The 26,714-nt window shown below is 44.5% G+C and overlaps 1 protein-coding gene across 1 annotated transcript in view; it reads right to left on the minus strand.

Moving 5' to 3' along the window:
* Positions 1-26,714, minus strand: part of LOC140205489 (oxysterols receptor LXR-alpha-like) — a 74,414-nt gene that overhangs the window by 15,777 nt on the left and 31,923 nt on the right. Inside the window, exons 3-4 of the mRNA XM_072273102.1 lie at positions 22,698-22,877; positions 12,899-12,998 (exon numbers count right to left, since the gene is read on the minus strand). Coding sequence (XP_072129203.1) covers positions 12,899-12,998; positions 22,698-22,877 — 280 coding nt within the window. The remainder of the gene's footprint in view (positions 1-12,898; positions 12,999-22,697; positions 22,878-26,714) is intronic.

The following is a 26,714-nucleotide window of genomic DNA, read 5'->3' on the forward strand; positions in this document are numbered from 1 at the left end:
TAGCCTTTGCATCACATTCCCTTACCACTGAGAGAAAAAATATTTCTCAGATTGACAAGAAAGCATTTCAACCAGTATCTGTGTGGGAGAGCTGATCCGAAGGGAAACCAGAAAAGATCCCACACTGTCTCAGGTCTACATGGCCTCCCAAAGTGGCTGGAATGTGCAGCAGAGACTCCAGCTCCCCCATTTTTACCAGTGCCGGGATGAACTTGCCATTGACAGGATTGCCTTACGTGGGGATTAAGAGTTGTTGTACCATCTAGACAATATCTAGTAACGTGAGGAGATGAATTGAAACAGAAAAGATGTGGTTTTTGAGGAGGATGCAAAGAATATCACGGACAGAACAAATATCTAACGAGGATGTCATGAACAGAGCAAACACAAAAAGAGAAATAATGTATGAGATTGTGAAAAAGCAACGTAACTTCATTGGACATGTGATTAGGAAAGAGGAGTTAGAATGCACAGTAATTATGGCAAAGATTGAAGGGAAGAAAGCAAGAGGAAGACAAGGACAAATGATGATGGAGACAGCAGCCAAAGAACTGAAAATGAATACCAATGAATTGATCCACTTGACCCGAAACAGGAGTGTGTGGACCATGGCAGTCAAAGCTCAAACTGGGGACGGCACCTGATGATGATGATGATGATGATGATGATGATGTACCATCCAAGCTAAGAGCTAAATGTTGGAGGAGCTACATGCCAGTACTCTAGGCACGGTCAAAATGAAAGCATTGACTCAAAGCTTTGTCTGGTGGCCTGGGATAGATCAGAAGATTGGTCAGATTGTCATGCATTGCTCGGGATTCCAACACGTCCAGAAGATGCCAAGAGCAGTGCCTCTCTATCCCGGGGAATGGCCTGCAGTGCCCTGGCAGAGGATTGATGCGGATTTTGCTGAACCATTCACGAACAAAAATTTCTCGGTAGCAGTGGATGGAGATACAAAGTTGGCAGAAGTATTCTCAATACCCTCCATTACAGCCTCACTCACTGCTGATATGTTGAGAAGCCCCTTCTCATGAACTAGAGTTCCAGAACATTTAGTCAGTGACAAAGGACCACAGTTTGTTACAGAACAGTTTCAGTCATTCCTGAAGGTGGTTGCAATAAGACACATGATACTTGCACCACCCAACCCAGCTATAAGTGGTTTGGTGGAAAGGTTTGTCCAGAGTCTGAAGACCACACAGTGAGCAATGTCAACCGAACCCACTACCCTGAATTAGCAGCTTGCCAATTTTTTCCTTGCATATCACAATACAGGCACCATCCACAACCCACATCTCAGCAGCTCTGCTGTTTCTGGGTCGTCCCTTGCGTTCACTCTTGGTCTCCTCAAACCCAATCTCAGAAGGAGCATGCAGGACAAACAGCTGAGACAAATTGAGGGCTCCTCAAACAAGGAGGTTCGATGTTTCACTCCTGGACAAGCAGTCCTGGCGAGGGACTACAGAGATGATCAAAAGTGGGTACTTGGAAAGATTAAAGACAGAACCGGACCACTCTCCTACACAGTGGAGATTGTGTCTGATGTTATCTGGGAACAACATATCGATCAGTTGAGGACAGCAGAGTCCATTGTTAGAGAAGAAAGATGCCCAGATCTATCAGAACCACTTCCTGCAGTCCCAGAGTCAACTCCTACAACCACCATGGTGGAGACCCCAGAACCTGAGATTGTTTCTCAGCCACAAGTCTCACCTGCCAAGCAGAATGACCCCACCCCTGGTCAGGAAAGATGTTATCTCTCAGGATTGAGAAATCCTCCACAGCAATTCAACCTTCAGGCCTGAATGGGACAATTTAAACTTGACAATGCTGTGGATGTCTATACAGAGTTGTATAGTATACTGTGTGTAGGGGAGAAAGTGTGTATTGGTATGACTAGAGAGCAATATGTTACACATCTGAGTTGAGATGCATTCTCTATTGACTCAGAGTTTATAGCTAGGCAGAGAGGAGTGTAGTTTTAATACTTTAGTATTGTAAATATATTATTTGATTCAGCATTCCTTGATGCTTCTCTGATTCTGCATTGTTTGAATAGGGGCTATCTGATTGGTGAGTCATATCTGCAGATTTGAATGGAATGCTCCTTCTCTATCAAGTGTAAAAAGAGCTGAGCACATGGTATTGCCATCTTCTTTCTGCTTCTTCCCTCCCTTCTGCACTAGTCTCTGCTCCTTAGTCTATTAACACTTACGGCCCACACCTGCTGGAAGTGTACAACGCTATGCTTCTGGCCGGCAGTATATCAGAGTCCATGAGGAAGGGCATCATCACCCTCATCTACAAGCAGAAGGGGGAAAGGGAGGACATTAGAAATTGGATACCCATCTCTCTCCTGAATTTGGATTACAAGATCCTGTCCAAGGCTATTGCCAACAGGGTCAAGTCTGCTCTGGGACAGGTGATCCACCCGGACCAAACTTGTGCTGTACCGGGCAGGAAGATCTCAGACAGCCTCACGCTGCTGAGGGACACCATCGCCTACGTGCAGGACAGGGGGGTGAACGCCTGCCTAGTCAGCTTGGACCAGGAGAAAGCCTTCGACAGGATATCGCACACGTACACGGCGGACGTGCTCTCCAAAATGGGATTTGGGGAGGGAATCCGGAATTGGATTAGACTGCTCTACACAGACATCCGTAGTGCAGTCCAGGTCAACGGGTGGGAAACAGACAGCTTCCCCATCAAGTCTGGAGTCAGGCAGGGCTGTCCCCTCTCCCCTGTCTTGTTTGTCTGCTGCATAGAACCTTTTACGGAAACCATCAGGAGGGATGAGGGCATAAGAGGGGTGACGCTGCCAGGCAGTGGAGGGACCCAAGTAAAAACTTCCCTGTATATGGACGATGTCACCGTCTTCTGCTCTGATCGGAGGTCAGTTCGCAGGTTGATTGGCACCTGCAAACAGTTTGAGCTAGCGTCGGGGGCCAGGGTCAACCGCACGAAGAGCGAAGCCATGCTCTTCGGCAACTGGCCCGACCGATCCAGCGTCCTCTTCACCATCAGGTCTGACCATGTGAAGGTGCTGGGGATCTGGTTCGGAGGGGCTGAGGTGTGCAACAAGAACTGGCAGGAGCAGACGGCAAAGGTGAAACAGAAACTGGGACTGTGGGGAGGGCGCTCCCTGTCGATAACGGGCAAGAACCTGGTCATCAGGTGTGAGGTGCTCTCAGGGCTGCTGTACTTGGCGCAGGTCTGGCCCGTCCCCCGCTCCTACAGCTCGGAAATCACCCGAGCTGTCTTCAGATTTGTCTGGGGATCCAAGATGGAGTGGGTGAGACGGACCGTCATGCACAAGTCCTTGGACAACGGGGGCAAGAACGTCCCCAATGTCGCCCTCACCCTGATGGCCAGCTTCGTATGTGGCTGCATCAGGTTGTGTGTAGAACCCAGGTATGTGGGCACCAAGTACCACTGTGTGCCCAGGTTCAACCTGTCGCCCTGGCTACGAAGGATGGGTCTGGCCCCACTCCCGCGCAACACCCCTGTCAGCTGGTCGTTGCCGGCATACCTGTCCTACGTAGCAAAGTTCTTCCAGGAGAACGCCTTTGACCACAGGGCCATCAGGCAGTGGTCAGCACGTAATGTCCTGCAGGCACTGCAGGAGAAGGACGTGATGGACACAGTGGGGTGGTTCCCTGAGCAGACCGTTCAGTTCATCTGGCAAAATGCTTCATCGCCAGATCTCACCAACAGGCACCAAGACCTCGCCTGGCTGGTGGTGAGAGGGGCCCTCCCAGTCAGAGCCCTCCTGTACGCCCGGAACATCATCTCCGCACCCCACTGCCCACGGGAGGACTGCAGTGAGGACGAGTCTGTGACCCACCTCTTTGCACACTGTCAGTTTGCAGAGAGGGTGTGGAGGAGGATGGACGGGCTAGTGTCACGTTTCATCCCCAGCAGCTGCGTAACAGAGGACTCTCTGATCTACGGGCTGTTCCCGGGGACGCACACGGAGACCAACATCCGGAGCTGCTGGCAGATCATCAACTCGGTGAAAGACGCTCTTTGGTCGGCCCGAAATTTGATGATCTACCAGCACATGGAGATGTCCGTGGGAGAATGCTGCCGACTGGCACACTCTCGGCTGCAGGAGTACGTGCTGAGGGACGCACTGAAACTCGGTGCAGCCACCGCAAGGGCCCGGTGGGGAAGGACCACAGTATAGGTTTCTCCACCCGCGGGAGTGGGAGGGGTCGGGTGACGGGGAGTATACCCCTCAACAATGATGTGGTAAGGTGAACAAATGGAGTGCCACATGGGTGGCTATAAGTATGGATATGTACTGACTATAATGGAAACGTATGTAAAGGATGGAAAGTTATTGAATAGTTTATTGTATATAAAGTATATTTTGAAATTAAAAAAACTTACGATGATTGTGAAGCAATGAGTTTTGTGCCTCTTTCCTAACTTCCTGATTCCTGAAAGAACCTTGGATGTTTTTACATCAGAGTCCAAAACTTTGGTGTCATCAGCAAGAATGGTTGCAAAGACTTAAAGACCTGGAAGAATCCCAGATGAAGTGGACATTTTCAGTGTTTAAACTAAGTGAGAGGTATGAGCTACCTCTTCAATTTCAGTTGTCTGCGAGAAAACATAGTTCTGGTTTAAATGCATCATCAGATGGGAGCTGGGAGTGAAGAACTACTATGTTGGTATTTTTTAAAAATCTGTAAAAGTTAAATATGTGCAAGCAGTGAAGGCATGTGCAAGCCATTGGAGCACAGAGAAAAATTAAATATGCAAGCTGGTAGAGTGTAATAATTCAATGCATGCATTCAGTGGAGCCACATGCAAACTAGGGAAGCAGGGAAAATACTAAATTACTCAATATGTTCACACAGTGGGGCACAATATGTGCAAGCCAGTGTCGTGCATGAGACAACCTATTAAAATTTTGGTTGTAATCTATTAATATTTCAAGATTGCAGTCAAAGTAACAAAAAGTAGCTAAAACAATGGGCGAAGATATGAAACGTTCAACGTGCTCTTACCTGAATAAAACATCTCAGTTTGATACAGATAATGAAGTAATCCACAGGCAACGTACCAACAATGTTAAGTTTATTAAGGAAGCAGGTGAGAATGCCTGACGGCAAGGATAAACCTGGAATGTGTGAATTTAAGGTAAAACTGCAAACTTGGTTTGAGGGAGTGAATTAAAAAGTGAGTAAAGACTTTTACTAATTGATCAGGAAAAAATGCAACACTTACAATAAACTACCAAAACAGTATGATATAGACAGTAAACAGTCTAACGAGCAAATTTCTGCATTAAACACACAAGCAAAAGAAACACACTAAATGTAATCAGCTTGAAGTGAGGTGTACAGAGCCTCAGGGCAGAATGAGTCAATCTGAGGAAGTGCAGCCTGGACATCAGGAAGAGCATCCTGAAGGCTCAGTGGGCAGTCCTGCTCGTGACGCTGCCAGTAATGCTTCTTCTGACACTCAGCCCTTGGAAACACGCTCTGTATTGAACAGTCCCTGGAGGAAGCAGCGCCATCCAAATGCAGAGGAATTCCAGCCTATGTCGGACAGTCATCCTAGACAGTGCCACCTACTGAATGTGGGCTGCCTTAATGACTGTCACCCGGTAGCACTCACATCGACAGTGATGAAATGCTTTGAGAGGTTGGTCAAGACTAGACCGAACTCCTCCCTCAGCAAGGACCTGGACCCACTGCAACTTGCCTATCGTCACAATAGGTCAACGGCATACGCAATCTCAATGGCTCTCCACACAGCTTTAGACCACCTGGACCACACAAACACCTACGTCAGGATGCTGGTCATCGACTTTAGCTCAGCATTTAATACCGTCATTCGCACAATCTTGATTGAGAAGTTGCAGAACTTGGGCCTCTGTACCTCCCTCTGTAATTAGATCCTTGACTTCCTAACCAGAAGACCACAGTCTGTGCGGATTGGTGATAACATATCCTCTTTGCTGACGATCAACACTGGCGCACCTCAGGGGTGTGTGCTTAGCCCACTGCACCACTCTCTGTATACACATGACTGTGTGGTTAGGCATAGTTCAAATACCATCTATAAATTTGCTGACAATACATTGTTGGTAGAATCGCAGGTGGTGATGAGAGGGCATACAGGAGTGAGATATGCCAACTAGTGGAGTGGTGCCACAGCAACAACCTGGCACTCAACGTCAGTAAGACAAAAGAGCTGATTGTGGACTTCAGGAAGGGTAAGATGAAGGAACACATACCAATCCTCACAGAGGGATCAGAAGTGGAGAGAGTGAGCAGTTTCAAGTTCCTGTGTGTCAAGATCTCTGAGGATCTAACCTGGTGCCAACATATCAATGTAGTTATAAAGAAGGCATGACAGTGGCTATACTTCATTAGGAGTTTGAAGAGATTTGGCATCTCAACAAATACACTCAAAAACCTCTACAGTTGTACCATGGAGAGCATTCTGACAGGCTGCATCACTGTCTGGTATGGAGGGGCTACTGTACAGGACCAAAAGAAGCTGCAGAAGGTTTTAAATCTAGTCAGCTCCATCTTGGGTACTAGCCTACAAAGTACCCAGGACATCTTCAGGGAGTGGTGCCTCAGAAAAGCAGCTTCCATTATTAAGGAGCCCCAGAACCCAGGGCATGCCCTTTTCTCACTGTTACCATCAGGTAGGAGGTACAGAAGCCTGAAGACACACACTCAGTGATTCAGGAACAGCTTCTTCCCCTCTGTCATCCGATTCCTAGGTGGACATTGAATCTTTGGACACTACCTCACTTTTTTTTACTGTAGAGTATTTCTGTTTTTGCACTTTTTAAAATGTATTCAATATACGTATATTGTAATTGATTTACTTATTTATTATTTTCTTATTTTTTTTTTCTCTGCTAGATTATGTATTGCATTGAACTGCTGCTGCTAAGTTAACAAATTTCATGTCACACGCTGGCCATAGTAAACCTGATTCTGATACTGAACTCTGAGGAATTACAGGATGAACAGAACATGGACTCTACAGTGGCCTCTAGTGACTCAAGTAAGGATGACAGTGATGAAACAATAAGATTGAAAGTCATGTCACAGCTTGCTCCAATAAACATCAAGGGAGTGAAGAGACATAGGACTGAAGATGAAGCCATTGACAAGCTCGTGGCAGATCCATCGACAATTGCTCAACCCCTCAATAATCTGCTGAAGGACAGTAAGTGCTCAAATGATCCTGGGACTCTTAATGAAGAACAACTGAAAGTGTTTCAGACTTTAGAGGTGACATTGTGCACTGCCCCTACATTAACCAATGTATTAACTGTGATACGGAGTGCTGTGGTTCCAGTACCGGTCAATGAGAGTGAGCAGTTTAAATGGTTCGGCACAGATTAGATGGACTGAAGGGCCTGTTCCTGTGCTATAATTTTCTATGACTGATTCCATTAAGAATCTCTGATACCATAAACGATTTAGCCTGTAATGTGGAGAGCAACAGTGTTCTGTTGGTTATTGCTCTTCTAAAGATTTGACTCTATGCACTGACAGTCCTCAATGATTGAAAGGGGAATTCAAATGGCTCCTGGTATCTCTATGCAACAGGCAGAACTAGAAGCTTTGATTGAAACCGGTAAATTGGCGGAAGGAAGATCAGTTCATATCTACACTGATTCTCCAAATGCTTTTGAAGTTGTTCATGATCTTGGAAACTTATGGAGACAAAGGGGAATCCTTATGGCTGTTAAAATCCCAAATAGTATTAGAACTCATGAATGCCATACAATTGCCATCAAATGTTGGTGTATTAAAATGTAAAAGTCACTCCAAAATAACTACAATGGGAAGCCATGAAGATGCACTTGCGGATGAAATTTTGGAAAAGACAACGCGGAAAGAAATTTTTAAAGGTAGACATACTGAGAAATATGCAGTGAACCCAACAACTGGAATTATGCAAACACAGTTTAACTCCACATTACAGACAAACGTACAAGATCTTGTAGAGAGAAAAACACTCAATGCTTTAATCAGGAAAAATGGTTCTAGATGGACAGTTATGGATTATGGAGATATGGCACTAGTCATAGACCAGTAGCTCCAACTATGTTTCTTCCTTACCTGGCACAGCAGATGCACTCCCTAGGACACATTGAAGTGCAAAAGATGATCAACAGGTTCCCCCAATAATGGTGGAATCTAAAGTTCAGGGTACAAGCTTGACAAATGCTTGAAAGCTGAATGACATACCAGAAAATGAATTCTGGAGTAGCGGAAAAGCTACCACAATTAAGTGCTCCTGCCCTACTTGGTCCATTTTAACACTTACAGTACAGGCGGATTGCATTACTTTGCCAAAGTGTCAAGGATATTCAGACGTACAGGTAATAGTGGACAAGTTTTCATGATGGGTGCAAGGAAACCTGCTGTCACATACACAGCAAAAGCTCTGATCAGGAGTATATTCCTAGGCGGGGATTGCCATGTCACTTTGACTCTGACCAAGGAACATATTTCACTGGGAGTGTTTGTCAGGAGTTATATGAACATCAGTATTTTCATCACCTGAGTCATCAGGACAAGTCGAACAAATGAATGGAACCACAGACTGACTAAGTATCATGGGGAAGGTGTACCAGGGCCTACAGCTCTTCCTATGGTCTTGTGTATTATCAGAGCAACCCCAAACAAGAAAACTAAAGCAAGGCTATTCGATTTGGTAACCAGGTGCCCCAGGTCACTGCAAGTAGCCCTCGATCTCAGAGAGACCGATATACACATTACGGCAGACAGCTTAGTTAATTATTGTGTGAAATTAACCCAAGTTGTATGGTTTGCTTCTCAACACGGTTCTGCTGCTTGGAGTGATCTAACAGAAGGTGGACACATTTGGATTCCTGGAGAGTGGGTCCTGATTGCGAAACCACTTAAGGAACCACCAGGAGCTCGAAGGGAAGGTCCTTTTCAAGTGTTGTTAATTACCAACTCAGCAGTGAAAGCAGAAGGTAAAAGTAAGTCAATACACACCAGCCACTGCAAGTGAGCTAAAGTGGTACCCGATGAAGACAACGAGCACTGTGGTTAATGTGGTAGTAACCTCTGACTCAGTGCCTACACTGCTGGGCTACAGCAAACAAATCACTAACCAACCAGGAGTCTTCAAGCAAGTCAACAACTACTGGACATTATAAAGTTTATTTCAATATTATTTGTTGTTAAATTTTTACCAAATCTCCCTACTCATAATGTGCCAGTTGAGATGACTCATAACATAGACTTATGAGTATCACACGAACTTGCTGATGCTGTTAATGCCTTTAGCTGCTAGATATGTCAATCTATACAACACACTTCAAAATATTCACCAAGGCTAGGTATTCCTGCAAATGCGGAACAAATATGCACCCTCTTTATTAAACATTTCAGCAATGGTGATGTAGACATTATGCCTACGACTCATTATTCTCAAGGGAGACATAAATCTACAATGATCATGCCCCCACATATCGTCTTAAACAGGATGATTTTACATAAATGAAATCAGCATGATTTAGGGAATATCATACCTGACCCTATTCATGTCTTATCCTGGGATAAATCCACATCTAATGTTCATGACACAGCTATTAAATCTTTTCATGTGTTCACTATAAAAACTATCTTTTAAGTTTAAGAACTGAGAGGTAATGTTACAGCTATATAGGACCCTGGTCAGACCCCACTTGGAGTACTGTGCTCAATTCTGGTCACCTCACTACAGGAAGGACGTGGAAACTATAAAGAGGATGCAGAGGAGATTTACAAGGATGTTGCCTGGATTGGGGTGCATGCCTTATGAGAATAGGTTGAGTGAACTCGGCCTTTTCTCCTTGGAGTGACGGAGGATGAGAGGTGACCTGATAGAGGTGTACAAGATAATGACAGGCATTGATCGTGTGGATAGTTAGAGGCTTTTTCCCAGGGCTGAAATGGCTAGCACAAGAGGGCACAGTTTTAAGGTGCTTGGAAGTAGGTACAGAGCGATGTCAGGGGTAAGTTTTTTATGCAGAGAGAGGTGAGTGTGTGGAATGGGCTGCCGGCAGCGGTGGTGGAGGTGGACACGGTAGGGTCTTTTAAGAGACTCCTGGATAGATACATGGAGCTTAGAAAAATAGAAGTATGGGTAACCGTAGGTGATTTCTATAGTAAGGACATACTCAGCACAGATTTGTGGGCTGAAGGGCCTGTATTGTGCTGTAGGTTTTCTATGTTTCCATGTTTGCTTGAGTTCTGAAGGTAGGGCATAGTTCAGGCAATTACACTCTACATAGTCCTAAATGAAGTAATGGCTGTGAAATTTCCATTGACGATATCCATCAGAAAAATATTACAATCCAATAGAGCTCTTGTAAAGTGGTAAGAAATGACCTAAGTTGATGGAACAATATGTACTTTATGTGTGGAAGTTGAGCCGACACCTCTCTTCCATGTAATGGTTTAGGATCCTGTTCTTTCCGGTATGTTTTTCCTGCCATGAGGCATACATACACCTTACCCTTACCCGCCAGAGTCTGGAAGCAAACAAGACATTTTAGAAGGAGATCCTTTTCCATCAATTCTATTCCCATTTTACAATGTTGCAGAAAGTATAAAAGAGGTTAAAAATGTTATTGCAGCTTTAGAAAGAGTAAGCAGTCACACTGCCGAAGCTTTGGGTACAGTAAAGTAACAACAGAAAAGGTCATGCTGCGTAGAATGGTTCTTCAAAATCGTATGGTATTAGATCTTCTCTTAGCAATTAAGGGGGAAATGTGCGCAGTTCTCGGCAAGGAGTGTTGTACTTACATACCTGACAAATCTAAAGGTATAACTAATTTGGCTGCTCATACTCGTAAAGAAGTAACTAAAATACATCAATCTGATGGATGGGATTTCTTTGACTAGATTCATTTACGTCTGGGAAGATGGCATTACTCAATATTATGAGTCATATTATTGGTCCTGATATGCCTTATCATAATTTACATTTTTTTACTTGTTTAAGGATGACCCTTAATAAAATTGTTAAAACACAAGTACGCCTACTAATCTTTGGATCTTAACAATTAATTACCTGCTTGTATTGTTATAACACTTACATACGTGTAACAATTTAGTATGTTTCCTTGTGGCCATTGTATGTATATGCAGTTGCTCAGTGTGCCCCCGGATTCTGGAAAGCTCTGGAAGTTTCTCTAGTGCTACGTTATTTGAATAGTGCTATCCGATTGGCTGATTTATCTGTTAATTTAAATAGTATATTCCATATTTATGGAGAATTAAAAAGAGCTGACCATGAGGCTACACCATCTTCTTTCTGCTTCTCCTCTCTCTTCTGCTAATAGTCTCTGCTCCTGTTACTGCCAGTTTTGATTTTCTTTGTTCTACTAACACTTAAATTATTGTGAAGCAAGGTGTTTTGTGCCTCTTTCCTGCCCTCCAAAAGAATCTTGGATTAAGAACATCAGAATCCAACAACGCATACCACCTCCTTGTTAGACACACCCATTTTCTCTCTCTCTCACACATGTACTTTTTCAGAAATACATACCCTTTCATAGACGTTCACTATTTCCTGTACACAAACACACTGTCTCTTTCCCAAACATATGCTCACTGTTTCTGTCACTCGTATATCCACACGCACCCTTTCTTACAAAATTCACCCTGCACACACACATACACACACACACACACACACACACACACACACACACACACACACACACACACCCTTTCTCACAAATTCACCGTACACACACATACACACTCACACTTTCTTTCCCACAAGCACTCTTTCTGTTGCATACATTGCTAATAATGATTCATTGGATAGGAAAACTGGCTGTAGAATTAGTAAAGACAGCTGGGTTTCAGCCCATTCTGAAAATCAGTTCTCAATCAATAGAACATCTGCCTCTCCACCTGTCTATGATACAATGGTACGAATATCTATCCTTAATTGTTATGAGACGTAGGTGCTCCATAGAGTTAGAGAGCATAATCAGGCCATTTGGCTCACCATGTCCAGGTGACTAGTAGGCACCCATTTGTACTGACCCCATGTTCCAGCACTTGGGCACAAGGGTGAGTCAAGTGCTCTTAAATGCTGCCAGCAACTCTGCATCTACTGCTCTCTGTATGTATTCCATGTACTCTCTATTCTTAGTGTGAAAAAGACCACCTCAGATCCCCAGTAAATCTCTTCCCCTTGCCCTAAATCTATGTCCCCAGCTTTCTTGTAGTCTTAACACTCATAATTTTCAATATCTCAATCATGTCCCCTGCTAACTTCCTCTGACCAGAGAAAACAGACTCTCCATTCTCTTCTCTTAACTGACACACTTCATCCCAGGCAACATGATGATGAACCTCCCCTGTACCCTCTCCAGCGCTATCACGTAGAAGGCATATTAACCACCTCCCTCTGCCAGGACAGAATGATCCTAGAGTGAGCAAACAGAAACTGCACTAAGGAAACACCCCCTGGGGGACCAGGCAGCTCACCCGAACGGAGGACCATCATCGAGAGAAACGGATCCTGCACGGGTAGCTGTGGTAATCAGAAGAGTTAATATGCCATAGTAAAACAGAAAACAAATACTTAAAGAACAGCCTAGACCAGCCTCACTGGGGAAAGCACAGAGCTCGACTGATGGCAGGACTCAGCAGCAGTCCTTAGCAAATCAGCATGCAAGTTCCAAGCATGACTGACAAAACTGTCACTAGGACATGCAGAGGTTGTTCATTACAGATTTCCCACAGCACCTTGCACCCAGCTCAATGCTCAGGGTTCAGACTTCAGATTAGATTTATGTCAACATTGTGATTGTCGGCAATAAGACTGCCAAGATGATATTGTGTGACTCAAACAGTGAAGGAGAATCACATACCTGCCTTGGCGAAATCCTCGCGGTTGTAACTGAAATCTTTCAGAAAGGTGATACTCTCTATCTGAGGGTCATACCTCCGTGAAGTTTCCAGCAACATAATCTTAAAAGCAAAAGTAAAATCAAAAATGAATCAAAAAGTAAAACCATAAATTTAATTCCGGCCAAAATTAAGAAGACTGACTGGATTTTTTTAAAGAGGTAGCAATGGGCGTTGACAGCTGGGCGTGTTTGATTTATTTAATCCACGTGGATTCTCACAGGCTCTGTGCAAACAGTCTGCGAGGCTGGTTGATCAAAGAAGTTAAAGTCTGTGAAATTTCAACATAGAATGACAAACTGTGTCTGAAATTTGCTCACTGAGATGAAGCAAAGGGTAATGGTTTGACAGGGGCTAGCAGTGGGAATCCACAGTAACCAGTCCTCAATCCCCTGCACTTTGCTGTGATTTAGATCCAGGAACATGATATTTGATTCCAACAGGAGGTAGGTGTTTGAGAATGTGAATGAAAGATTTGGTCCAGAGGAATACAGACGTTTGGATTAGGTGGGCAGCAAAGTGGAGGATAGAATTTCATCAGGAGAAAGGTGAGGTAATGCATTTAAGGAGGTGCAAAGAGGCCAGGGATGACACTAAATTTTGAACTACACTTTAAATCAATGTCCATAGACTCTTAAGATTGATAAAGGCCTTTAGAGATCCTTTGAGGACAGGTAAATTGGGTAATTAAAGATGCATATGAGATACTTACTGTTGTCATTTGAGGAAGAGAATAAAAATGCTGGGAGGTTATGCTACAACTACACACAACACTAGTTAGATAACAGTTCGTACACTATGCAGTTGTAGTCACTGTGGTTCAAGAAGGATGTGATTGCACCAGAGAGGACGAACGGGAGATTTACACTGATGTTGCTGGGACTGGAAAATTGTCATTCTGAAGAAGAATTGGATTCACATTGAACCGAAGAGCTGAGGAGATGCTTAACGAAGATGTAGAGAATCATGACAGCCAAAGATTGGACACTTAGAAAGGAACTTTTTCCCTTAGCAGAGGGATCAAAAACCCCAGAGTCAGAGATTCAAAATAATTGGTAAAAAGATTAGAGGGAATGAAAATTACTTTCACCCAGGAGGTGGGTTGGGGGAGGGGGTTTGGTTTCAGGGAGCAGGATCTCCCTGCATGGAAGTTGGGGGAGACAGACCTGGTGACATCTAAAAAATACTTGGATGTGAAGTCAGAGACCAAATGCCAGAAGGAAGGGTGTTGCCTGGACTGGCACAGGTATGGTGGACAAAGTTCCTCCTTCTACTTCACAAGTTCCCAGTGATTATACTACCACAGTACTGGGTAAATACCATTCTAAAATAGTCAAGTCACGTTTACTGTCATTTAACGATATACTGTACATGTATACCACCAGACAAGTCAACCTTTCTCCAGGCCAGAGTGTAATAACTTAGGAAAGTAAAAATAAAATCTACAAATGAATTTTGGATAAATAAACAAAGTGCATAAATTAAATATTGCAGGGTACAGTACAAATTATCCACTGACACCTTGACTGCAATGTGGCAGGGAGTTCAGAAGCCTAATAACCTAAGGGAAGAAACTGTTTCCCATCCTGTCCGTTGTTGTCTTTATGCACTGGAGTCTCCTGCCTGATGGTAGAAAGTCAAAACAGATGCTGGATGGGCGGGTGGGATCCTTGATCATACTAAAGTCCCAGCGTATGTAGTGCTCCTGATAAATGTTCCCGATGGATGGTAGGGAGGCCCCTATGATCCTCTTGGCCATTCTCACAGTCCTCTGTTGGGACTTGCGGTCTGATGCTTTGCTGCTCCCATACCAGCTTGTCAGGATGGTCTTAGTGGAGCTCTGTAAAATTCAGTTGTGGGTGGGGGGGTTGGCAGGGGGTTGAAGCCTCACTTGCCCCAATATCCCAAGGCCATCTGTGACGTGAACTCCAAGAAACTTGATGCTCTTAACTCTCTCTATGGAGGAGACATGCACGCGCAGAGGAGTTTGGTTCATCTGCACCTTCCTGAAGTCCACAATGATTTCCTTTGTCTTCTCCACATACATACTTGGGTTGTTCCTCTCACACCAGTCCACCAGCTGCTCCACTTCCTCTCTGTACACTGACTCATCATCGTTGTTAATGAGGCCAACCACCGCTGTTTCATCTGCAAACTGGATGACACGGTTTGAGCTGGATCCTGCGACACAGTCACGCGTCAGTAGTGAGAACAGCAGCGGCTGAACACAGCCCTGGGGAGCGCCTGTGCTCAGCGTAATAACGAAGTGTGTGAAGTTACTGTAACAAGACAGAAGTTTCTAGAGAAACTGAAAGGTCTGAAAGAGGTGGCTAAAGAGATTGTAGAGGCATTAGTAATGATCATGGATGACCATGGCCTTTCTGTTAAGACGTGAAAACTCCATCATTTAGCCTGAACATGCTGCTGCCCCAATTTAAAATACAAGACAATGTAATAGAATAGGGTCACAATCTAATCGTAAAACAGTGGACACAATGTCAAGATATGGTGACAATCAGTGAATAAAATTCCTAGCAGGTGCCAGAAATGGGATGACAGACACAAAGTAAAGCACAGAACTATGTGTCAGTATATAGAGGCAATTTCATAGAACAATATCTTTGAATATGTTTGGGTATGTTGTCAATCCAGCAGTAAAACAAATTAATCCAAGAGAGGGAATTTCTAGAATGCACACGAGATGGCTTATTGGTATTTCAAATACCAATAAAAGGCAACTAAAAAAGTCATTAAGAAGGTAAAGATGGAATACAAAGGTAAGCTAGCCAATGATATTAAAGAGGAGACTAAAAGTTTCTTCAGATACATAAAGTGTAAAAGAGAGGCGAGAGTGGATATCAGACCACTGGAATACAATGCTGGAGAGGTAGTAATGGGGGACAGGGAAATGGCAGATGAACTGAATAAATATTTTGCATCATTCTTCACTGTGGAAGACACTAGCAGCATGGTGGAAGATCTAGGTGTCAGGGGGCATGAAGTATGTGAAGTTACTGTAACAAGACAGAAGTTTCTTGGGAAACTGAAAGGTCTGAAAGAGGTGGCTAAAGAGATTATAGAGGCATTAGTAATGATCTTTCATGAATCTCTAGATTCTGGAATGGTTCCAGAAGACTGTAAAATTACAAATGTCACTCCACTCTTCAAGAAGAGAGAGAGGCAGAAGAAAAGAAACTATAGGCCAGTTAGTCCAACCTCAATGGTTGGGAAGATATTGGAATCAATTGTTAAGGATGTGGTTTTGGGATACTTGGAGGCAGATGATAAAATAGGCCGTAGTTTCTTCAGGGAAAATTTTGTCTGAAAAATCTTTGAGGAAATAACAGGCAGAATAGACAAAGGTTGATGTTGTGTACTTGAATTTTCAGAAGGCCTTTGAGAAGGTGCCACAAATGAGGATGCTTAGTGAGCTATGAGCCAATAGTATTACAGGAAAGATTCCAGCATGGATAAAGCATTGGCTGATTGGCAGCAGGCAAAGTGGGAATAAAGGGAGCCTTTTCTGGTTGGCTGCTGGGGACTAGTGGTATTCCACAGAGGTTTGTATTGGGACAGATTCTTTTTACTTTATATGCTAATGATTTGGATGATAGAATTAATGGCTTTGTTGCAAAGTTTGCAGATGATACGAAGATAGGTGGAGGGGCAAGTAGTTTTAAGGAAGTAGAGAGGTTACAGAAGGACTTAGACATATTAAGAGAATGGGCAAAGAAGTGGCAGATGGAATACAGTGTCGGGAAGTGTATGGTCATGCACTTTGGTAGAAGAAATGAAAGGGTTGACTATTTTCTAAATAGGCAGAAAATACAAAATACTGAGGTGCAAAGGGACTTGGGAGTGCTTGCATGGATTCCATAAAGGTTAATTTGCAGGTTGAGTCTGTGGTGAAGAAGGCAAATGCAATGTTAGCATTCATTTCAAGAGAACTAGAATTAAAAGCAAGGACATAACATTGAAACTTTATAAAGCTTGGAGTAGTTTTATACCCCTTATCTTAGAAACTGGAGAGGGTTCAAAGAAGGCTCACAAAAATGATTCCAGGATTGATGGGCTTGTCAGATGAAAAGCCTTTAATGCCTCCAGGCCTGTATTCACTAGAATTTAGAAGAATGAGGGGTGACCTTATTGAAACCTATCGAATGGTGAAAGGCCTTAATAGAGTGTGTGTAGAGAGGATGTTTCCTGTAGTGGGAGAATCTAAGACCAGAGGACCCATCCTCAGAATAGAAGGGCATCCTTTTAGAATGGAGATGAGGAGGAATATCTTTAGCTAGAGAGTGATGAACCTGCGGAACTCTTTGCCATAGGCAGCTGTGGAGGTCAAGTCTTTATGTATACTTAGGGCAGAGGTTGATAGATTCTTGATTGGTCTGGGCATGAAGGGATATGGGCAGGAGATTGGGGCTGAGAGGAAAATTGGATTAGCCATGATGAATTAGCAGAGTAGACTTGATAAGCCAAGTGGCATAATTATGCTCCGATATCTAATGGGCTTATGAAGATGGAACATGAGGTGTACTGTATACGGATTTTAGTAAGGCATTTGACAAGATTCCCAATGATAGGCTCATTCATAAAATGGGATCCATCACAACGTGGCTGTGATTCACTTTGGGAGGTTGAACTTGAAGGCAGAGAACTGGCTTAATGGCAGGAATTTTACTAGTGTGGAGGGACAGAGACATCTTGGATCAATGTCCATAGATGCCTCAAGGTTTGATAGGGTGATTAAGAAGGCATAAGGTGTGTTGGCCAAGGTAATGTTGTAGCTCTATAAAACTCTGGTTAGACCACACTTGGAGCTTCTTACTCTGAATGCTCTCCTTCTTTTCCAGCCCGAAACGTCGACTGTTTACTCGTTTCCATGGATGCTGCCTGACCTGCTGAGTTCCTCCACCATTTTGTGACTGCTGCTTTGGGTCTCCAGAATCTGCAGAATTTCTCTTGTTTGGAGTATGAATATTCAGATGCACTACATGTGCAAACTTTGGAGAATGTGCAGAGGAGATTTATCTGCAGTATTGTGAGACTAGAGAGCATGTCTTATGAGGAAAGATTGCATGAGCTAGGGTTTTTCTGTTTGGAGCAAAGAAGGATGGGAAGTGACTTGATAAACTGTCTATAATGATATGAGGCATAGACAGAGTGGACAGCCAGTGCCTTTTTCCTAGGGTGCAAATAGCTAATATGGGAAGGCATCATTTTAAGGTGATTGGATATATAGGGTATGTCAGAGGTAAATATTTTACATGGTGAGTGGTGGGTGCATGGAATACCAGCAGATTCAGGAACAGTTATTACCCTTCAACCATCAGACTCAATAATAAGCAAATCCTTTGAAAGGCTGGGCAAGGACTACACCTGCAGCATGCTACAACCCACACTGGACCCCCCACAATTCACCTACTGACACAACGGATCAACAGATGATGATGCAATAGCCACAGCTCTTCACACCATCCTTACACATCTGGAGGAGAAGGATGCTTATGTGAGAATGCTGTTCTTGGACATTCAACACCATAATTCCCTCCAGGCTTCACCCCATCAACCCCAGATCCACTGAACACACGTGCCCCTCAGGGCTATGTCCTAAGCTCCCCCCCAGATCCCTGAAAGTTGCCTCACAGGTGGATAGGGCAGTTAAGAAAGCTTATGGGGTGTTAGCTTTCATAAGTCGAGGGATAGAGTTTAAGAGTCGCGATGTAATGATGCAGCTCTATAAAACTCTGGTTAGGCCACACTTGGAGTACTGTGTCCAGTTCTGGTCACCTCACTATAGGAAGGATGTGGAAGCATTGGAAAGGGTACAGAGGAGATTTACCAGGATGCTGCCTGGTTTAGAAAGTGCATTATGATCAGAGATTAAGGGAGCTAGGGCTTTACTCTTTGGAGAGAAGATGAGAGGAGACATGATAGAGGTGTACAAGATAATAAGAGGAATAGATAGAGTGGATAGCCAGCACCTCTTCCCCAGGGAACCACTGCTCAATACAAGAGGACATGGCTTTAAGGTAAGGGGTGGGAAGTTCAAGGGGGATATTAGAGGAGGTTTTTACTCAGAGAGTGGTTGGTGCATGGAATGCACTGCCTGAGTCAGTGGTGGAGGCAGATACACCAGTGAAGTTTAAGAGACTACTAGACAGGTATATGGAGGAATCTAAGGTGGGGGCTTATATGGGAGGCAGGGTTTGAGGGTCGGCATAACATTTGTGGGCCAAAGGGCCTGTACTGTGCTGTACTATTCTATGTTCTATGTTTACTCTCTGTATACCCATGACTGTCACCACTCACAGCTCCAATCTGCTAATTAAATTTGCCAACGACACTACATTGATTGGTCTAATCTCAAATAATAATGAGGCAGCCTACAGTGAGGAAGTCATCACCCTGACACAGTGGTGTCAAGAAAACAACCTCTCCCTCAATGTCGCAAAAACAAAGGAGCTGGTTGTGGACTACAGGAGGAATAGAGACAGGCTAACCCCTGTTGACATCAATGGATCTGGGGTTGAGAGGGTGAACAGCTTTAAATTCCTTGGCATAAACATCACCGAGGATCTCACGTGGTCTATACATATCGGTTGTGTGGTGAAAAAGGCACAACCGCGCCTCTTTCACCTCAGACGGTTGAGGAAGTTTGGCATGAATCCCAATATCCTAAGAATTTTCTGCAGGGGCACAATTGAAAGCGTCCTGACTGGCTGCATCACTGCCTGGTATGGGAACTGTACTTCCCTTAATCGCAGGGCTCTGCAGAGAGTGGTTCAGACAGCCCAGCGCATCTGTAGATGTGAACTTCCCACTATTCAAGACATTTACAGAGACAGGTGTGTAAAAAGGGCCTGAAAGATCACTGAGGACCCGAGTCACCCCAACCACAAACTGTTCCAGCTGCTACCATCTGGGAAACGGTACCACAGCATAAAAGCCAGGACCTACAGGCTCCAGGACAGCTTCTTCCACCAGGCTATCATACTGATTAATTCACAACAGTATTTCTGTGTTAATGACACAACTATATTTCTGTTATATTGACTGTCCTTTTACATACTACTTATTACAAATTACTATAAATTGCACATCGCACATTTAAACAGAGACATAGCGTAAAGATTTTTACTCCTCATGTATGTGAAGGATGTAAGAAATAAAGTCAATTCAATTCAATTCCTGAACCAGTGTTGATAACCAATGATCGCACTTCAAAGACACTACAACCTATGTTCTCGGTATTATTTATTTATACCTTTATTTATCTTTTATTTACACAGTTGTCTTCTTTTGCACATTGTTGTTTGTAGTCTTTAAATGTCTGCTGTTTTTCATTGATTCTGTTGGATTTCTTTGTTCATCTGTGAATGGTTCAGGAAATGAATCTCGGGGTTGTTTATGGTGACACATACTGTACGTACTTGGATAATAAATTCACTTGGAAATTCAAACTTTAACAGGGGTTGTGACAGCGACAGTTACATTTGGAACATTTAACAGAGTCTGAGATAGGGACAAAAGGAGAATGGAGACTATGTGAGAGGGAAGCATTAGATTGATCTTGGAGTAGGTTAAAAGGTCAGCCGAATACTGTGGGCCAAAGTTCTGTACTGTAATGTACTAAGATACAGGACAATGTACCAGGGTAGGGCAACAATTTTAGTGTAAATGGCTCAAGACAAATTGATTATCCTGGAAGGACAACATGGTCACTGATGTGAAACCCATGTTAAACCAAAGAACAAGGTGCCAGATGAGGAGGCAAGTTGACGTTTCAGGGCCTTTTAGGATACATTCCAGGACAGAGTGCAGTGGAGATCTACACTCTGTTAAACCCATGTTAAACCCATGTTAATGCAAAGAACAAGGTGCCAGATGAGGAAATGAGTTGACATTTCAGGATACATTCCAGGACAGAGTGCAGTGGAAATCTACATATAAAGATGTCAATAGAAGTGTAAACTGTTAGACATGAAGAGAGATACAGTAGGAGACATCTGAAGATATAAAGGCAACGTGACAATTCCACTGTGGCTTGCTATGTTTGTGGATTGTACTGGTGGGCTTCCCCTGGGCCACAGAAATTTCCTCTGCATCCCAAAGACGTGCAGATTAACAGATTTATTGCCCACTCTTTGCTTAATCCTGAAGTAAATGGATGGGCTTTGATGGGTGGAATTTAGTTGAAAGGCATATGAGAGAAACAGGCTACAGGTTAAGTGGAGGAATGGATTGATTGATTTGCTTTGAGGGCCTGCATAGACATGGGCCAAATAGACTCCTCCTCTAAAGTAGGGAAGTTTCATGCTTCTCTAGAAACTGTTTCGTAAACCAGATTTAGAATATGAATGTTATGGAAACTCTGGCCATGTTATAACCCTGTGGGAGTGAACCATACCTCAGTAGGGTTTTCATATAACCATATAACCATGTAACAATTACAGCACGGAAACAGGCCATCTCAGCCCTTCTAGTCCATGCCGAACTGTAATCTCACCTAGTCCCACCAACCTGCACTCAGCCCATAACTCTCCATTCCTTTCCTGTCCGTATATCTATCCAATTTAACTTTAAATGACAACATCGAACCTGCCACAACCACTTCTGCTGGAAGCTCGTTCCACACAGCTACCACTCTCTGAGTAAAGAAGTTCCCCCTCATGTTACCCCTAAACTTTTGCCCTTTAACTCTCAACTCATGTCCTCTTGTTTGAATCTCCCCCACTCTCAATGGAAAAAGCCTATCCACATCAACTCTATCTATCCCCCTCATAATTTTAAATACCTCTATCAAGTCCCCCCTCAACCTTCTACGCTCCAAAGAATAAAGACCTAACTTGTTCAACCTTTCTCTATAACATAGGAGATGAAACCCAGGCAATATTTTAGTAAATCTCCTCTGTACTCTCTCAATTTTGTTGACATCTTTCCTATAATTTGGTGACCAGAACTGTACACAATACTCCAAATTTGGCCTTACCAATGCCTTATACAATTTCAGCATTACATCCCAACTCCTATACTCAATGCTCTGATTTATAAAGGCCAATATACCAAAAGCTTTCTTCACCACCCTATCCACATGAGATTCCACCTTCAGGGAACTATGCACCATTATTCCTAGATCCCTCTGTTCTACTGCATTCTTCAATGCCCTACCATTTACCATGTATGTATTAGTCCTACCAAAATGTAGCACCTCACATTTATCAGCATTAAACTCCATCTGCCATCTTTCAGCCCACTCTTCTAAGTGGTTTAAATCTCTCTGCAAGCTTTGAAAACCTACTTCATTATCCACAACTCCACCTATCTTAGTATCATCTGCATACTTACTAATCCAATTTACCACCCCATCATCCAGATCATTAATATATATGACAAACAACATTGGATCCAGTACAGATCCCTGAGGTACACCACTAGACACCGTCCTCCAATCTGACACACAGTTATCCACCACTGCTCTCTGGCGTCTCCCATCCAGCCACTGCTGAATCCATTTTATTACTTTGATATTAATACCTAACGATTGAACCTTCCTAACTAACCTTCCGTGTGGAACCTTGTCAAAGGCCTTACTGAAGTCCATATAGACAACATCCACCACTTTTCCCTCATCAACTTTCCTAGTAACCTCATCAAAAAATCCAATAAGATTTGTCAAACATGACCTTCCACGCACAAAATAGGTTTCATGTTATGGAAACCCTGTCCATGTTATAACCATGTGGGAGTGAATCATACCTCAATAGTTGAAGTCTTGAGCAGAGCAATTTGATCTTCACGGGTCAGATCCAAAAACCCTGGCACCTGTTTCGCAAAGTCGACTAATTCCTGAACTGAGATGATTGCCAGTTCTGTGAAGTGCTCGAATCTCTGCTGTCTTGTCTCACGATTGTGAGGATCAATGCTCTGTGGCCAAGGCTATAGGGGAAAGGACAATGTACTGAGCAGTTTTGTGGGAAAAAGCGGATTTCACTTACAGTTCAAGTATATCTTCGGGAAAAGAGGAAGGGAAAACTAAATGAGGATACAAGTTAATTTCACTCTGTTGAAATGAACACCTATCATAAGTCTTTTTAAATCTCTGTGTTGTGTTCTAAGGAACATGTGTACTCTGTTTCCAACTCCTTTGAAAGTTGACAAGTCCAGGTAAATTAAAAACAAACTAAAAACAGAAAATGCTGGCAACACTCAGGCAGCTTGGAGAGAAGGAAAAACACAGACCCTTTATCAGAACTCTGGATCCAACGACTAAAAGACCATCTTGAGTTGGAGGCAGCTTGGATACAGAGTGCTCATATTCCTTAGAACGCAACACAGAGAATTAAAAAGATTTATGATAGGTGTCACTAAGGAAACAAGTTAAAACACAAGATGGAACCAAGTCAAATGTACAAACTACAGCTAGAGGTGTAAAGGAGGCAAGGAGAAATTCTGAGAATAAGTTAATTGAAATCATCCAAAATGTACTCAAAGGTATAGAAAGCATTCACTGGAAGGTTAGGGTTGATTAGGAATCTGAAGAACCTTTGGGTCAGAGGCCATGGTTGAAGTACTGAATATTTCACACCTGCCTTCAGTGACAGAAGATGCTGCATTGTAGCAGTGTGTAACACTGAAACAGAGAAGATTAAAAGGATGAATGAAAACAAGATCTGTTACGGCCCTGGCAGCACAGGGTATGGTAAAAAGTTGTTTTCTAGTTGAATGAGTAAAATACAATGAAGCTTCCAGGACATCAGTTAACCAGATACATGTTTACAATAACCTAGTAATCCTATGGTCACTTAGTGAAAATTAATTTCTGATTATCCAATCAAATTATGTATTTTTTCCTTCAGAGCTACAATTTCCACCTACAGACCTCACACCATACACCAACTACACCCTCACCCCAATGAGACACCCTACCCCTCTGAGACACCACACCCCACCTACACACTCACCCCACTGAGACACCCCACCCCAACTACACCCTCACCCCACTGAGACACCCCACCCCAACTAGACCCTCACCCCACTGAGACATTACACCCCAACTACACCCTCACACCACTGAGACATCACACCCCACCTACACCCTCACCTCACTGAGACACCCCACCCCAACTACACCCTCACCCCACTGAGACATTACACCCCAACTACACCCTCACCCACTGAGACATTACACTCCAAATACACCCTCACCCCACTGAGACACCACACCCCAACTACACCCTCACCTCAATGAGACATCACACCCCAATTACACCCTCACCCCACTGAGACATTACACCCCAACTACACCTTCACTCCCCTGAGACATTACACCCCAGCTACACCCTCACCCCACTGAGACATCACACACCAACTACACCCTCACCCTACTGAGACATTACACCCCACCTACACCCTCATACACTGAGACACCCCACCCCACTGAGACATCACACCCCAACTACACCCTCACCCCACTGAGACACCACACCCCACCTACACCCTCATCCCACTGAGACATTACACCCCAAGTACACCCTCACCCCACTGAGACACCACACCCCAACTACACCCTCACCCCACTGAGACACCACACCCCACCTACACCCTCATCCCACTGAGACATCACACCCCACCTACACCCTCACCCCACTGAGACATCACACCTCAACTACACCCTCACCCCACTGAGACACCACACCCCACCTACACCCTCATCCCACTGAGACATCACACCTCAACTACACCCTCACCCACTGAGACATTACACCCCATATACACCCTCACCCCACTGAGACACCACACCCCAACTACACCCTCATCCCACTGAGACATCACACCCTATCTACACGCTCACCCCACTGAGACATCACACCCTATCTACACGCTCACCCCACTGAGACATCACACCCCACCTACTCCCTCACCCCACTGAGACATCACACCCTAAATACACCCTCACCCCACTGAGACATCACACCCCACCTACACCCTCACCCCACTGAGACATAACACCCCAACTACACCCTCACCCCACTGAGACACCACACCCCACCTACACCCTCATCCCACTGAGACATCACACCCCAACTACACCCTCACCCACTGAGACATTACACCCCAAATACACCCTCACCCCACTGAGACACCACACCCCAACTACACCCTCACCCCACTGAGACATCACACCCTATCTACACGCTCACCCCACTGAGACACCACACCCCACCTACTCCCTCACCCCACTGAAACATCACACCCTAAATACACCCTCACCCCACTGAGACATCACACCCCAACTACACCCTCACCCCACTGAGACACCACACCCTAAATACACCCTCACCCCACTGAGACATTACACCCCACCTACACCCTCATCCCACTGAGACGTCACACCCCACCTACACCCTCACCCCACTGAGACATCACACCCCAACTACACCCTCACACCACTGAGACACCACACACGAACTACACCCTCACCCACTGAGACACCCCACCCCAACTACACCCTCACGCCACTGAGACATCACACCCCACCTACACCTTCACCCCACTGAGACACCACACCCCACCTACTCCCTCACCCCACTGAGGCATCACACCCTAAATAACCCTCACCCCACTGAGACATCACACCCCAACTACACCCTCACCCCATTGAGACATCACACCCCACCTACACCCTCATCCCACTGAGATATCACACCCTAAATACACCCTCACCCCACTGAGACATTACACCCCAATTACACCCTCACCTCACTGAGACACCCCACCCCACCTACACTCTCAGCCCTCTGAGACATCACACCCCACCTACACCCTCACCCCTCTGAGACACCACACCCCAACTACACCCTCACCCCACCGAGACATCACACCCCACCTACACCCTCACCCCACTGAGACACCACACCCCACCTACACCCTCACCGCATTGAGACATTAAACCCCAACTAAACCCTCACCCCACTGAGACATGCCACCCCACCTACATCCTCACCCTACTGAGACATTACACCCCAGCTACACCCTCACCCCTCTGAGACACCACAGCCCACCTACACACTCACCCCACTGAGACACCACACCCCACCTACACCTTCACTCCACACCTCACCTACACCCTCACTGCACTACACCCTCACCCCACCCACAGTCCTCACATCAAAGGCCACCTGCCACTGAGAGCCAGGAACAAGATCAAGGACGGTGAGCAGTCAACGCCATTGGGAGAAACACTACAAAGGCCTCCTCCACCATGCCTCTGTCCTTACAGAGTATCATGAACAAAGCAGATGAGTTTAGAGTATGGATTACTACCTCTCCCTAGAGCAAGGGGTTTAGATGGGCTTTCCTGACACAATACATAGATAAGCCTGCAAGAGGAGAGGCTGTACTTGATCTGGTATTGGGAAATGAACACGGTGAGGTGTCGGGTCTCTCAGTGAGAGAGCATTTTGGAGATTGTGATTACAATTCTATCTCCTTGACCATAGCATTGGAGAGGGATAGGAACAGACAAGTTAGGGAAGTGTTTAAATTGGAGTAAGGGGAAATAAGAAGCTATCAGGCAGGAATTTGGAAGCATAAATTAGGAACAGATGCTCTCAGGGAAATGTAGGGAAGAAATGTGGCAAATGTTCTCTTGCAGACTGCGTCAAGTTTTCCTCCAGGATTTCCCTGTAATTTGCTGCATTCATTTTACCCTCTACATTCACAAGCTTTCCAGAGCCTGCTGCAATGAAGCATCCCCACAGCAAGATACAGCCA

Source organism: Mobula birostris, chromosome 11, assembly GCF_030028105.1.
Source record: "Mobula birostris isolate sMobBir1 chromosome 11, sMobBir1.hap1, whole genome shotgun sequence".
In the NCBI taxonomy this organism is placed as follows: Eukaryota; Metazoa; Chordata; class Chondrichthyes; order Myliobatiformes; family Myliobatidae; genus Mobula; species Mobula birostris.